Here is a 12789-nt window from a genome sequence, read left to right on the forward strand (position 1 = left end):
CACCTTGTGAATGATACAAACCAGCTAAACTGATCCAAACATATCCATCAACACAATGAAACAGACTCCCTTCCTTCCTTCAGTCCAAAGTGTTTTCTTCAAACTGCTAAACGCTGGAAAGCTGCAAGAGGTGATAAAGTCTGCAGCCCCTCCATCTATCAGGTTCCTAGTCAAAATCAAACAGCCTTACCCATAACTTATGTATCTCTCTCATACTTCACAGGGGAGTCCTAACCTTGACCTGCCACTTCTTTTAGAAATAACCTTTGCTCAGGTTTCCTAAAGAAAGGGAATTTCTGTTTTTCACAAACATAACCGCAAATGTTGACTGTGCTTGTAAAAATCTGAAACACTGCTAATTTCAGCAGGTTTACTTTAGAACTTTGTTGCGTACTGCTTATGTCCTAAATACACGTTAGATAATACAAAAAAAAAACAAAACCCAAATGTAGTTTCATTTCTCTTCAGATTAAGTTAGTGACTACTATTTTCTGATAGAGTTGGAGCAGTCAAATTTACTTGCAACTTTTCAGTGATAACATGTAACAAAACCTGTAAAAACTACTCAAGCTACCAAATATAAAAAAGGTAGCATGACCTTGTTAATAAAAAGACTTACTCTTTAAGCTTTTCAATTTCCTCAGGAGTATACCTAAGCAACAGGTAAATAAAAAGACATTATTTTAAACAGAAAGCATACAGCACAAATATTTTTCTTTTACTAACCACACGGTACACATTTAGTTACAAGAGATTAAGGAATTTCAGCTGTAAAAAACAATCTGACTGAATACTTCAAAAGAACATCAAGAATAAATGCCATTTTCCACATTAGCATATTTCTAAGGTGATGTGGACTAATACTTCGCTCATTTGCCAGTAAAATTCCTCATTCTCAGTGATCTTACTACTAAGAACAGAATTAGAATTTTGTGTATTAGTTTCCTTTTGGTCTCGGTTCACAATCATCATAAGGATGACTTTCCATTAAAAAAATCAGCACGGAGATGGTATTTTTAATTTTCAACTACCTTTAAAAACCCAACATCCTTTTCGGCACTTCTGGATGGTGCCACGCCAACTGCTTTACAGATGGGCAAACTAAGGGCACAGGGATGAATATCAATTAGCTCAATGTCACGGTTCTAGGAAAAAACTACATCTCAGCAGATCCGTGCTTGTGTCAAAGGCTTCTAATCATATCAGAATCCTCTCTGCATCTTTTTTTTTTTTGGGGGGGTGGGGGGGGGTCGGGGGGGGTGTTTTTTTTTTTTTTAAATTTGCGGATACCGTCAATTTGATAGAATCACAGACTGGTTTGGGTTGGAAGGGACCTCAAACATCATCCAGTTCCAACCTCCCCTGCCATGGGCAGGGACACCCTCCACTAGACCAGGTTGCCCAAAGCCCCATCCAACCTGGCCTTGAACACTTTCATGGAGGGGGCATTCACAATTTCTCTGGGCAACCTGTGCCAGTGCCTCACCACTCTCACAGTGAAAAATTTCCTAATATCTAATCTAAATCTCCCCTCCTTTAGCTTAAGGCCATTCCCCCTTGTCCTATCACTCCATGCCCTTGTAAACAGTCCCTCTCCAACACAACTATTGTCAAGGCTGATCTACTAGAATTCAGCAGAGGCGACTTATGATTAGGAAGAGCTAGGTGTGTTTGGCTAGATTCTTCTGTCTCGCATACAAGATGTCAAACATTAAATACATGACCCTACTCATACCAATAAAACCATGCAGCATTAGAGGTTTTCATACTTTCCAACATGGTTTCTGTCATCATACATGCGAAGAACTCTTCTATAGACAGCGAAGAGAGGCCGATTCAGACCCCAAGCTATTGTCCTGTAGAAATCTTTTCTTTCATCTTTCGACATTTCAAATATAATTTCAGTGGCATCTTTTATCCCACGGGCCTAGAAGAAAGCATTTTAAAAAAACAACCAAACAAACCACAAACAAAACACCTTAGATAAAGTCTCCTAGCAATTAAGAAGTAGAAAACTTAAGAACTGAAGCCTAGCATACTATTAAACAACTTTCCATGTATCTCAAATACTATAGTCCAAAAGTTAAACTGAGTATTTATGAATTAGCTACCTCAAATACAAACCCTTGAACATTAGGTTTTTGGTGGGGTTTTTTGGTTTGGTGGGTGGTTTTTTTTTGTTTGGGGTTTTTTTGGGGGGGTTTGTTTGTTTTTTTTTTTTTTTACACTGGAGTCCAGGTAGACAGGGAAGCTTTAACTTTCATCTACATTTTAAAAAAATCTGTCCAATGTTTATTTTAAGATCAAAAACTGAAACATCATTTAGAACGCCATGGAAAATATTGTCTAGTGGAATTATCCTGGGGTTATACAGCAGAAGGTGCTATATCAATTTATTACATAATTACATAATTTTTAGATATTTTTTATCTGAAAGCCATTTTTTTTTTCAATTAAACTACTCTTCTTGCTCTGATGGAAACTAAAAGCAAATTTGATACAAAACCACTGGAGTTAAGTATAAACGGAAAGCTTTAGTTTAACTTCAGCTTAAACTAAAAATCACTACATTTCAATTATTCGAAGCAGTACAAGAAAGCAGACAAATGGCAAAATAATCAAATGAGTTATCAGTAACTCAAAAAAGTTATTTAGCCATCTTAAAAAAGCTTCTCTAGATTTCAAAAATATTACCTATGAATGAGTTTGTGGCAGAAATTCTAATACACTTGTGGGCAGGCACACTTTCTACAACTAATACTGAGGATTTTTATACCAATGAAGACTAAATTCAGGGCTTTTTTTGATTCACAAATGAAGGCTGGTGAACCTGTAATATCCAGGCTATATATTCTCAGCTGTAAGCGCTCAGCTCAAATATTCTCAGCTGTAAGCGCTCAGCTCAAATATTACTCATGGGCAATTATCACTGTCAGCATGTTACCAGAATGCCTATTTTTACACTGAACTCTGATAACAATATATTAAGGGGAAGAAAGCGGACACAGGCATCCTGATAGTGTAGTAAACAAATACAAATATGGCATCAAAGAAGTCTGGAAGTTGTATTCAACATTTTGTATGGAAAATTATCTCTATTCCTAGTACAATTTTTTCCTTTGTCTTCACCAAAGATTTCATGAGTGATATATATTCAGAGAAAGAGATTAAGCCACTTGAAGACCCTGATGTGAAATTTTAAAATGGGATATACTCACAAATTAAAAGCAATGTTACATTCAGTAGTCTTAAATCCTATGTATGGATATAATTATCTTATGAATTTCAGATGGGTAATCGCCATTTCTATGACGAACCGATCAGAATCCCTTATTGCACATTCTAGGAAGTACTAAAGAAAGTTGGTTTCTAGCAGGAGCTGCATCACCACGCCAACTAGCAGGTAACATACTCTTAACACATACCTTTAAATAACGCTCAATGTTACTCATCAAAATGTCAATTTCTTCCTTTGACCACATCCCTTGCTTCCACTTATGGCCTGAAAATAGAAATGACAAACTAATTACTGAAGTGAAAGTCAGCAAAACAACAACAAAAATATCAGAAAAACATGACCCTCGTTATTGCAATTAACAAAGAAAAGAGAGTAGTAATTTTATCTACTTTAACTAACTAGCATTAATTTTAAACAGATGTTATTTCAGAACTGATAAACAATCCTTAGTAACTGTTAACTAATGTTTAAATAATGTGAGTCAGATCCACCTTCAAAAACATCCATTTTTTAAAAACAGAACATGGATTCCTCTACGTGCTATCAAGTCACATTTTTAGGCTTTCTCTTCAGCCACAACTAGAAAATTTCTGTCTTTAAACTGGCAGCTGAAATTTCCATGCACTCAAATGATTCCAGAAGCTGGGACTTCAAATGTGCCTCAAAATACTACTTGAGAAATTGACAACAACGTGGGGTTCTTTTATACACCTCAGCACTTCCCAACATGTGAGTAGTGCTACCTACTGGGAGTGCTTTTCATAGATGCAAATGCTCTACCTAGTCAATTTTGACAAGCTAGTCCCCATCTTTTTTTTTTTTTTCCTCGCATTGTGCAGTGGTCACCATTAAGATAAAGACTCACATTGAGTGCTTTATTTCCAAATAAAAGTGGCAAACCAATAGAAACAAACATTATGTTTCCTCTCTGTCCATGCCCTTAGTAACTACAATGCTAGCTAAGCTTTAAAAGCAAAATCAATCAACTTTATTCAGAGAGAAAATTTCAAACCCCAGGTCTATCAATAAAACATTAAAACATTCCTACCTTGAATTTATATACAGACTCCTCTTTTTTTCCCCCTCATGCTCATACCATACTTAATATTAACGATCACTTATAATTAAGGTTATGCTGGTGACCCAGTTTACATACTGGTGCGTGCTGGCTACCTGCCCGTCTCTGCTCAGAAAAATCAGGGTACTTCCTTCTCAGCCTGCTAATTACCAGAACTGAGAGGCAGAACACACCAAAGAGACTGTTTACTCAAATCCAATTATAATGAAAAGTACAGGCATTATTACTAATTCCATTGGAACTGATGAGAGAAAACTCTTCCCTTGTGCCTTAGAGCTTCAATCTCTTCTTCCAAAGCTACAGAGACAGAATAACCTACTAATGTAGGTGTGATTCACACCTCTATCCAAGCATCTGAACTGTCTTAAAGGGACACTGCTACTCTTTACATGGAATATTCTTTACCACCCAACTATTTTAGGAAAGGAAGCGTATTTTGCACTTCATGTGTTTGCATATTCAGTGCCAAGATTATTATAACCTGCCCACAGGTCTTCAAAGAAAGCACTGGAGCAGTGGAGACTGCTATAAAATGATGAGCTCAAGCAACAAATGCCAAACTCCTTGCTGCTGTTAAAAGGAGATGCACAGTGGGATTCCTTCACAGCTGATCTCTGTGATGGGGCACAGAGACTTCAAGAAAAGTTCAGCTAGTATGGAAACTGAAACTGTATTTCTAGATGTATTTTATTAGAAATGTCTTCCCCAAATTATTCATCTCTTAATTAGAATCACCAGATTTAGTGCCCTCATTCATTCACAGCCGTAAATGCCACTTGTGATGCATGGTCACTTGAAATGCCTGTGAGACAGCTACAAAAGGAACAAATGCAGGAAGTTTCTAATATGTTTAACAAGACACATATCAAACATGAGGCCACCAAGTCACATGGAAACAGTAATTTCTCTGCCAAATCACCAGTACATGTTCCTCCAGTCTCAGCTGAGAAGGTACTGCTCCCAACCAAAGCCCTTCACCACTGGCTACTGGAAGGATCATAATCTCTGTGCTTCCTCTCACCCCAGAGACTGCAGGAACCTGATTTCTCACTACTTCTACGCAGCTGCCTCAGTGCTGTGATGCAAAGGGATCTCTTTGCTATCCCATCTCTGCCTCAGACCTTGGACTGAACACTGAACAGCTTTGAAGCCTGATAAATTTAATAAATAAGGACAGAGAAAATGGGGAGAAATTATTTATTGTCTGTTAGACAATATTGTCTGTTAGAACTGTTATTGCACACTTGGGATCAGTGAGTGAAACGGTGATTGACAGAGTTGCTCAGCTCCCTTTCTTTGAATTTTCCATATCCAACACCCAGGTTCTGTGTGCCTCATCCACACTTTTTCACTGACTTAGTACACTCAGCTCTTTGGAGTAGAACTCACTGGGTAAGAGATCATTTGCTTCTGTGAGAGAAAACCATTACTTTTTTCCCCTAAAGTTTTCTAATAAAAAAGGGAGTTGCTTTGGACAGACTGAAAAAGATTTACATTTTTTCCCCCTAGAAAGGGAAAAAGTCAGGGTAAGAAAAATAGTAGAGAGACTGGAGAGAAAACAGGTCTTCATTTGACACTAAGTTGTTACTCTAGGTTTAGAAAGGCATTTCCCCTGGTGGGGAAAATCAGCTATAAAGTTCAGCAGCTACTGCATGATTGTGCAGATACGTATGACACCAAGCTGTGTGGTGGGATCAACATGCTGGAGGGGAGGGAAACCATCCAGAGGGACCTTGACAGGCTGGAGAGGTGGGCCCGTGCGAACCACATGAAGTTCAACAAGCCCAAGTGCAAGGTTCTGCACGTGGGTCAGCGCAATCCCAAGCACAACTATAGGCTGGGTGGAGAATGGATTGAGAGCAGCCCCGAGGAGAAGGACTTGGGGGTACAGATTGATGAAAAGCTCAACATGAGGGGGCAGCGTGCACCTGCAGCCCAGAAAGCCAACTATGTCCTGGGCTGCATCACAAGAAGTGTGAGCAGCAGGTTGAGGAAGGGGATTCTCCCCCTCTACTCCACTTTTGTGAGACCCCACCTGGAATACTGTGTCCAGCTCTGGGGTCCCCAGCACAGGAGAGACATGGAGCTGTTGGAGAGAGTCCAGAGGAGGGCCACGAAGCTGATCAGAGGGCTGGAGCACCTCTCCTGTGAGGACAGGCTGAGAGAGTTGGGGTTGTTCAGCCTGGAGAAAAGGCGGCTCCGGGGAGATCTAATTTGCAGCCTTCCAGTACCTAAAGGGGCCTACAGGAAAGATGGTGAGGGACTGTTTATCACGGAGTGTAGTGACAGGACAAGGGGTAATGGCTTTAAGCTAAAAGAGAGTAGATTTAGATTAGATATTAGGAGGAAATTCTTTATGATGAAGGTGGTGAGGCACTGGCACAGGTTGCCCAGAGAAGCTGTGGATGCCCCATCCCTGGTAGCGTTCAAGGCCAGGTTGGATGGGGCTTTGGGCAACCTGGTCTAGTGGAGGGTGTCCCTGCCCACAGCAGGGAGAGGGTTGGAACTAGATGATCTTTAAGGTCCCTTCCAACCCAAACCATTCTATGATTTTGAAAGGGAGAAATACCAACAGGGTGGCAGTTTTAGGAGTAGCAGTGATTATTTCAGTAGATCCTGGCCTGTGTGATCCGTCTACTTCTGAAGCAACTCCATTGCAGAAACTGCTTAATATGAATCACAACATAGTGGCCAGTAAGCCCTGCTCAGAGGAAGATGTATTAACCTGAGTAAAGATTATTTTTTTTCATGGTATACCACCCTCTGACTGCAGCTGCCTGTCCCCTAACCGCACAGAAGTGTAAATGGAGCAAACACAACTGCTCCGTCTGTGCTGATGCACTATCTACAGCAGTTCTCTACCACAGCCACTAGAATCACTGTCACCACTGCAAGCTTGGTCCCTCTTCTTCTCCAAGTGCACCTGGAGTTCTAATTTTCTTCTTGCATACAAAGTGTAAGTGGGATGGTGAAGACTTAATGCATTCGGTATCTCAGCATTTGCTGAATCAGTCTTCTCAAATATCTTCACTAAAAAAGACAGACTAGAGGCTACTTTATGCAACCTGCAAAATGTCCTGAGACATTTGGAATAGCTTACCTTTCTACAGCATGGGAGAACTGCATTTGCAATATCCTACCTTTATTTGTTAGAGAATCCTTATCCTCTTTGGTTGTGAACCAGGCCTGACTAACAGCTGACACTTCTTCATTGCCCATTGGGGAGATTTCATCCAGCTGCTCATTCTGAAGAATCTTGAAAAGACCAATATGAGATCATCCAGTAAGATGTTCGGTTCTTTCTATCACCTTGCATTTAACATGGAGGCGTAACTTGAAGGAAAATGAAACCAGCACACCTACTTACCTTGCTGACTGCTCCAAAAGTGCCACTTTTTAGATAGGGCATTAAAAGTACATTCACCTTTCTTAAAATACCTGAGTAAGATTTAGCATCTTAACATATAAATTTGTGAGAATTAATTAGATAACATTCTTCATCCTGTTTAACGTACAGTGAATAGGAAGAGTCTCACTGGCTTTGGTGGAAAGAGCATCTCCAATCTAGAACTTTTAAACATGGTACATCCACAATGAGAACTGTATGTAACTGCTAGGACTGGTGAAAGGCAAACCATGTTTAGGCCTGTTATAAAGTTTAATTTATAATCAAAGAATGACAGAAATAAGAGATAAACTTGTCTTCTATGCAGATCACCACAGAGCAAGTAATTATAGTGGAGGGTTACATCTATTACTGTTACTGCGTTGCTCTTTGGGCAGTAAGTTACAATATAAATAACCTCTTTCATATATAAAATGATTCAATTGTACTTTTATAGAACATTTTACAAACAAGATCTGTGCTCAAATACATTAGTTTCATACTAAAAATAACCTTATTAATTTAATAAGCCATTTCTGCTATTTGTTTCCTTTTTCATTTCAATTTAAATAAAACTGTACATCAAATAGGTCAATTTTGAAGTTTTACTGTACCTGAATCTGAGTAACAGTTCCTTCGTTAATCTCATCTTCAGCTACCTCAGTGGTAGCAGTCATGGTCACCTCAAAGCTCTGATCATTTTCTGAAACTTCAGAATGGCTAAGTTAGTTGTCTATCTTATTCCTGTAACATTTTTTATGCATGCTACAGGTTTTATAAATTGCTACCTTTGCACTGAAATTTTTAAAAAGGCCTTATTTGGTATTTATTTATTGACACAGTAAAATCATCAAAATTATTATCAACTGTTCCTCTTTATAAAATTTAAATATGAGTTTTGAAACCTTCAGTTTTACATTGGACTACAACTAAGACCTAATGTGAAACATCTAAATAAAAAGTGTTTGATTTCATGCAAACATTTGGAACTGCATTAATGCTTCCTTTCCATCCCTATCTTCAGTATTTTCCAATTGCTAAAGAATAATGTTAAAATCTTTTGGCTGCATTCTTTTCCCCCAGTTTTCCTTCAATTTCAACATGATAATGCCTTGACTTCTAAGGAGTTTCTACTAAGTTCCACCAAATAAACAGCCACTCTAGGTTTTGTAAATTGGTATTTCAACTTGCTAGATCTGGTTTTGCCTCCCTTTGGGAGATTATATTGAACTACCTAATAATCAATCAACTTCCTTAAGACTAATTCAGTATTCAGCCTACCTTTTGTACAACAATCTCTGCCTTAAAAAGACCATATATCTCAGTATTACGAAACGTGGAAATACTAAGTTATTATTTTGCTAGCACTGTATAGATAACAATTGCTGCAAAACCATCCAAGGCTCTGAGTGGTAAAGATGATACCTAAGTCTATTAATAAAATTTGAAAATAAAACATGCAAAATATTCTAATGTGATCCAAAGAGTCCAGTTTTAACCAACAGAAACTTGGCTACAAGAGTACAAAAACTTAAAAGAACTTACTTGGAACTGCAACAACAGAAATGCACGGAGTGGAATCATCAAGGCTTTGATCATCCTCTGATAAGCAAAGCCTCTTGTGTGGAGGTTCAGTGCTGTCTTCAGAGTCTACTTCATCAGCTTCTAACAACAAAAACATACACAGGTTACCTTCTGTCCACAAAGGGGAGCTTTGGACAAAGTTCTGCTAACAAAGTGGACCAAAACAAAAGGTAGAAGCAAATGTGATAGGTTGGTTCGGTGCTTTACTACCGCCCAGGAACTTGGTGTAAGTTATGGGCAACAACAGTTCACAAACTTTATTCAACATACATTTTCTGTGAGATTTTCTTTGTAAATTCCATCCACAGTCTGTCACACACAAACCAGTCCCTTAAGTCTACAGAAATTTGGGTACGTGCTTGGTTCTAAGAACCCATTTCCACTGAAATAAATCAGAACAGCTATATCCTTGTTGGACAGATACATACATAGTTCTGTGATTTACACCTAATTTGACAATTCATCCTTCTTTAAACTGAAACAGAACAAATTGCAGCACAGTAAGCTGAATCCAAGTAGCTCATAGAATTTGGGGGCAGGGAATTATGATGGCTGGATCAATGAAAAAAAGAAGAAATAATACTATGCAATACAATTCTATACCATTTTGAGGGCAATGAAGTATAAGGTTCCCTTCAGTGTCCTGAGTCAAAGTCACAGAGTTCACCGTTTCTACTGTCACTGTGTCAGACTCTTCTTCAACTGTGCTCATACTCAAACCTGAAAGAGCAATACACAGATTACTTTTCTGCAGTCAGACTGCCACTTTGTCCATAATGCTGCTTCCTTTATTTCAAGCAACCAGCATCATCTCCCACAGAGAATGACAAATGTCTGTCCTTTCACATGAAAAATTCCACGGTTTAAGACATTCGGCTTTACTTTTCCTGCATACTCATACATTGCACAGGGTAACATCAGCTAGCTTCAGAGCTACTTTTCCAGTTAAAAATAGTCCTTAAACTCCCTATTCAGGAGCATTTGCAATTTACTACTACTATTATTTTTTTTTAAACACAAACCTAGGCTATTACTTTTCAGCATTTCTGCATTCTCCCCATCTGATACTTTTTGTCTAATATTTGTTCCACTGCCCTTTTAATAATTTTATTATTATATAACCTAAAGCTAGTCAGTACTGAGAAATATTTTTGTAGCATCATAGTACTCATAATTGCATTATTTATATAGACTGCTAAATTGCAAAGTTTTACTCTCCTTCCATGCATAGAAGTAAATGTGAAGTCAGAATTTTTTCTTTAGCATTAAAACAACATAAGCAACAGAAAAATTGGGTGCAAGCAATCAACAGTATAAAAAATTACTCAGAAAATAACTTATCCAGGATAAGCTGTATTCACTGAAGTCAGTGAACTAGGGCAATACAGAATGCTTCTCGTAATCTCATTTCCACTAAATATATATATAGGCACTATGACGAAACTCAAAGCTTGTAAGAATTTCAGCGTAAACTAGCACTATTACTAAGTCTGAAAAAAAACAAAACCTCACAAAAAAGTTCTAATCCACCAAATACAAAGAAATGCAACCTTTTGTGCTGCTGAAGCGAAATGAAATCACATCTAAAATATCCAGAAGCTTTGCAATGATTTCATCAGTTTTAAGCACCTGGGTTTGGTGACTTCCTTTGGCAGAGATTTATAAAAAGAAAACATCATCTCTTTCTCCCTGAAATGCTCAGTCCTTTTTATGTGTTTTCTCATATGTCAACAACAGGAAAAAAAAAATACTTGTAACTTTTATTTTGAAGCCAAAATACTGTTATCAACAATTTTAACTTAGGTTGTTAAAAAAATCACTGACTATAGCTTTAAAAAAATAAATCACAATTACATTAAAAGTTTCGATGTACCAGGCAGGAATACCCATATACCCATACGTAAGTGGAATTTACAATCTAGATTTTAAATCTCCTGTATAACATTAACAATATTGCTTCAGCACAAAATGATTTAATTTTTATTCAGAAAACATGTTATTTGGTATTGAAGATTCCCAAGAGTATTATTTTCTTGGAAGGATAAAACTACTACCAGTCTTTCAATAAAATTACTTATCACCTCTCAAGCTTGATGAAGATTTGGCACATCTTTAAGCACGTGTGGTGACCGATTCCTAAAATGAAGCGATATTACCCTTCTGAACATGTCAGAAATTTCAGATACCATTGATATTTTAGATCAGAGGGTTCTCAAATTTACTTTCATATCTACCGTTAGCAACAGCTCCTTGCCACATGCAAGCGTAGGAGGTAGTAACTTCCTTTGGATTCATCTGCTTCTGAGTGTTACAGCCTCTGCCCTATCCTTTACTGGAAGCGATGCTTGCTGCATGACTATAGTACTGATTTTTAAGAACCAAAAGGGGCACCCTTAATTCTAAAACATGAAGAAAGAAATCCAAAGTGTTTCAGCTAAATTAGCAGGCTGTAACTTCTTCAACCGAGTTTCGACTTACTCATTTAGCTTTTGGGGAGTGAACAAATTGAACCATTCTGGATGGCCGAAAAAAATACATAGATTCTCTGTTTCATGTTCACAGGTACTTTCTGAATAACTATTACTACAGGGAACGCTGCAGTAAAAATTCCCAGAGCTGCTTGAAATGCCATGGAGGATTATTCTTTAATTTTACATCAACAGACAGTGATAACACGTATTTTTCTATAATCAGCTGAAAGCACCTATTTTTCTTCTCACCACTATAAAGGCTTGAAAGACATGAGATTTATTTTTATAAAACATATTATGTCAATCACGTACGTCACCTAAAGCTGATCTAGAATCAGTGGAAACCATAGCACCATCCACAGCGGAAGATACAAAAGACCATTCCTTCTTTTTTATTGAGAACTCAATACAGAGACAGTAAAGCTAGGCCATTCTTCCATCAGTTACTCAGGGCTTGCTAAGAATCAAAGAATATGTTTACAGGATCAGGCTCCCAAATCAAAACCACAGTAGCAATTAGGGTTGCCCATTCACATTCTCTCCCTTGCTGGTTTGCCAGCATACAGCATAAAAGGGGTGCATACATCCAAACCTGGCAGTTCCATCAAAGGTGGGGAGGAAGATACACCACCATCAACAGCTGCGACCCTTGACACTTCCACACAAACAGAGCCCTAACAGGACTAAACAGACAATAGCTGAGGCACCACACCTAACAGCAGCACTGATTCTTCTGATCAAGTCAGGAATCTACAGTTGTCTGCCCGAGCTCCCAGGCATTCCTTTCAAAGCACTAAAAACTCTGCACAGCACATTGTTCAAGGAACTGTGATTTCCTAAGTACTCCTCAATGTAATTCTGGGACTAAGCAGGGTTTTATAACTTTTTGCCACCCTCCCAAGAACAGTTTATGCCAACAATAAGTGTAGGCTCTCCAGAAAAAACAGTAATGTTCTGTGTCAGATACTTGAGATTTAGCATATCTCAAGTTTTCTGAGTAAAGGTAATAATCATTATCAAGCCTCGATAAAAA

The 12789-nt window shown here is 38.1% G+C and overlaps 1 protein-coding gene across 3 annotated transcripts in view; it reads right to left on the reverse strand.

Annotated features, from left to right (window-relative positions):
- DMTF1 (cyclin D binding myb like transcription factor 1) overlaps positions 1-12789 on the reverse strand; it is a 32104-nt gene that overhangs the window by 15002 nt on the left and 4313 nt on the right. For 2 of the 3 annotated variants that reach the window (XM_075770127.1, XM_075770038.1), the window contains exons 2-8: positions 9889-10005; positions 9247-9366; positions 8316-8410; positions 7457-7571; positions 3426-3502; positions 1770-1927; positions 620-652 (exon numbers count right to left, since the gene is read on the reverse strand). In XM_075770127.1, coding sequence (XP_075626242.1) covers positions 620-652; positions 1770-1927; positions 3426-3502; positions 7457-7571; positions 8316-8410; positions 9247-9366; positions 9889-9997 — 707 coding nt within the window. In that variant the 5' untranslated portion in view covers positions 9998-10005. The remainder of the gene's footprint in view (positions 1-619; positions 653-1769; positions 1928-3425; positions 3503-7456; positions 7572-8315; positions 8411-9246; positions 9367-9888; positions 10006-12789) is intronic. The other variant, XM_075770221.1, reaches the window with a different exon arrangement.

The sequence above is a fragment of the Balearica regulorum genome, chromosome 1 (genome assembly GCF_011004875.1).
Source record: "Balearica regulorum gibbericeps isolate bBalReg1 chromosome 1, bBalReg1.pri, whole genome shotgun sequence".
Lineage (NCBI taxonomy): Eukaryota > Metazoa > Chordata > Aves > Gruiformes > Gruidae > Balearica > Balearica regulorum.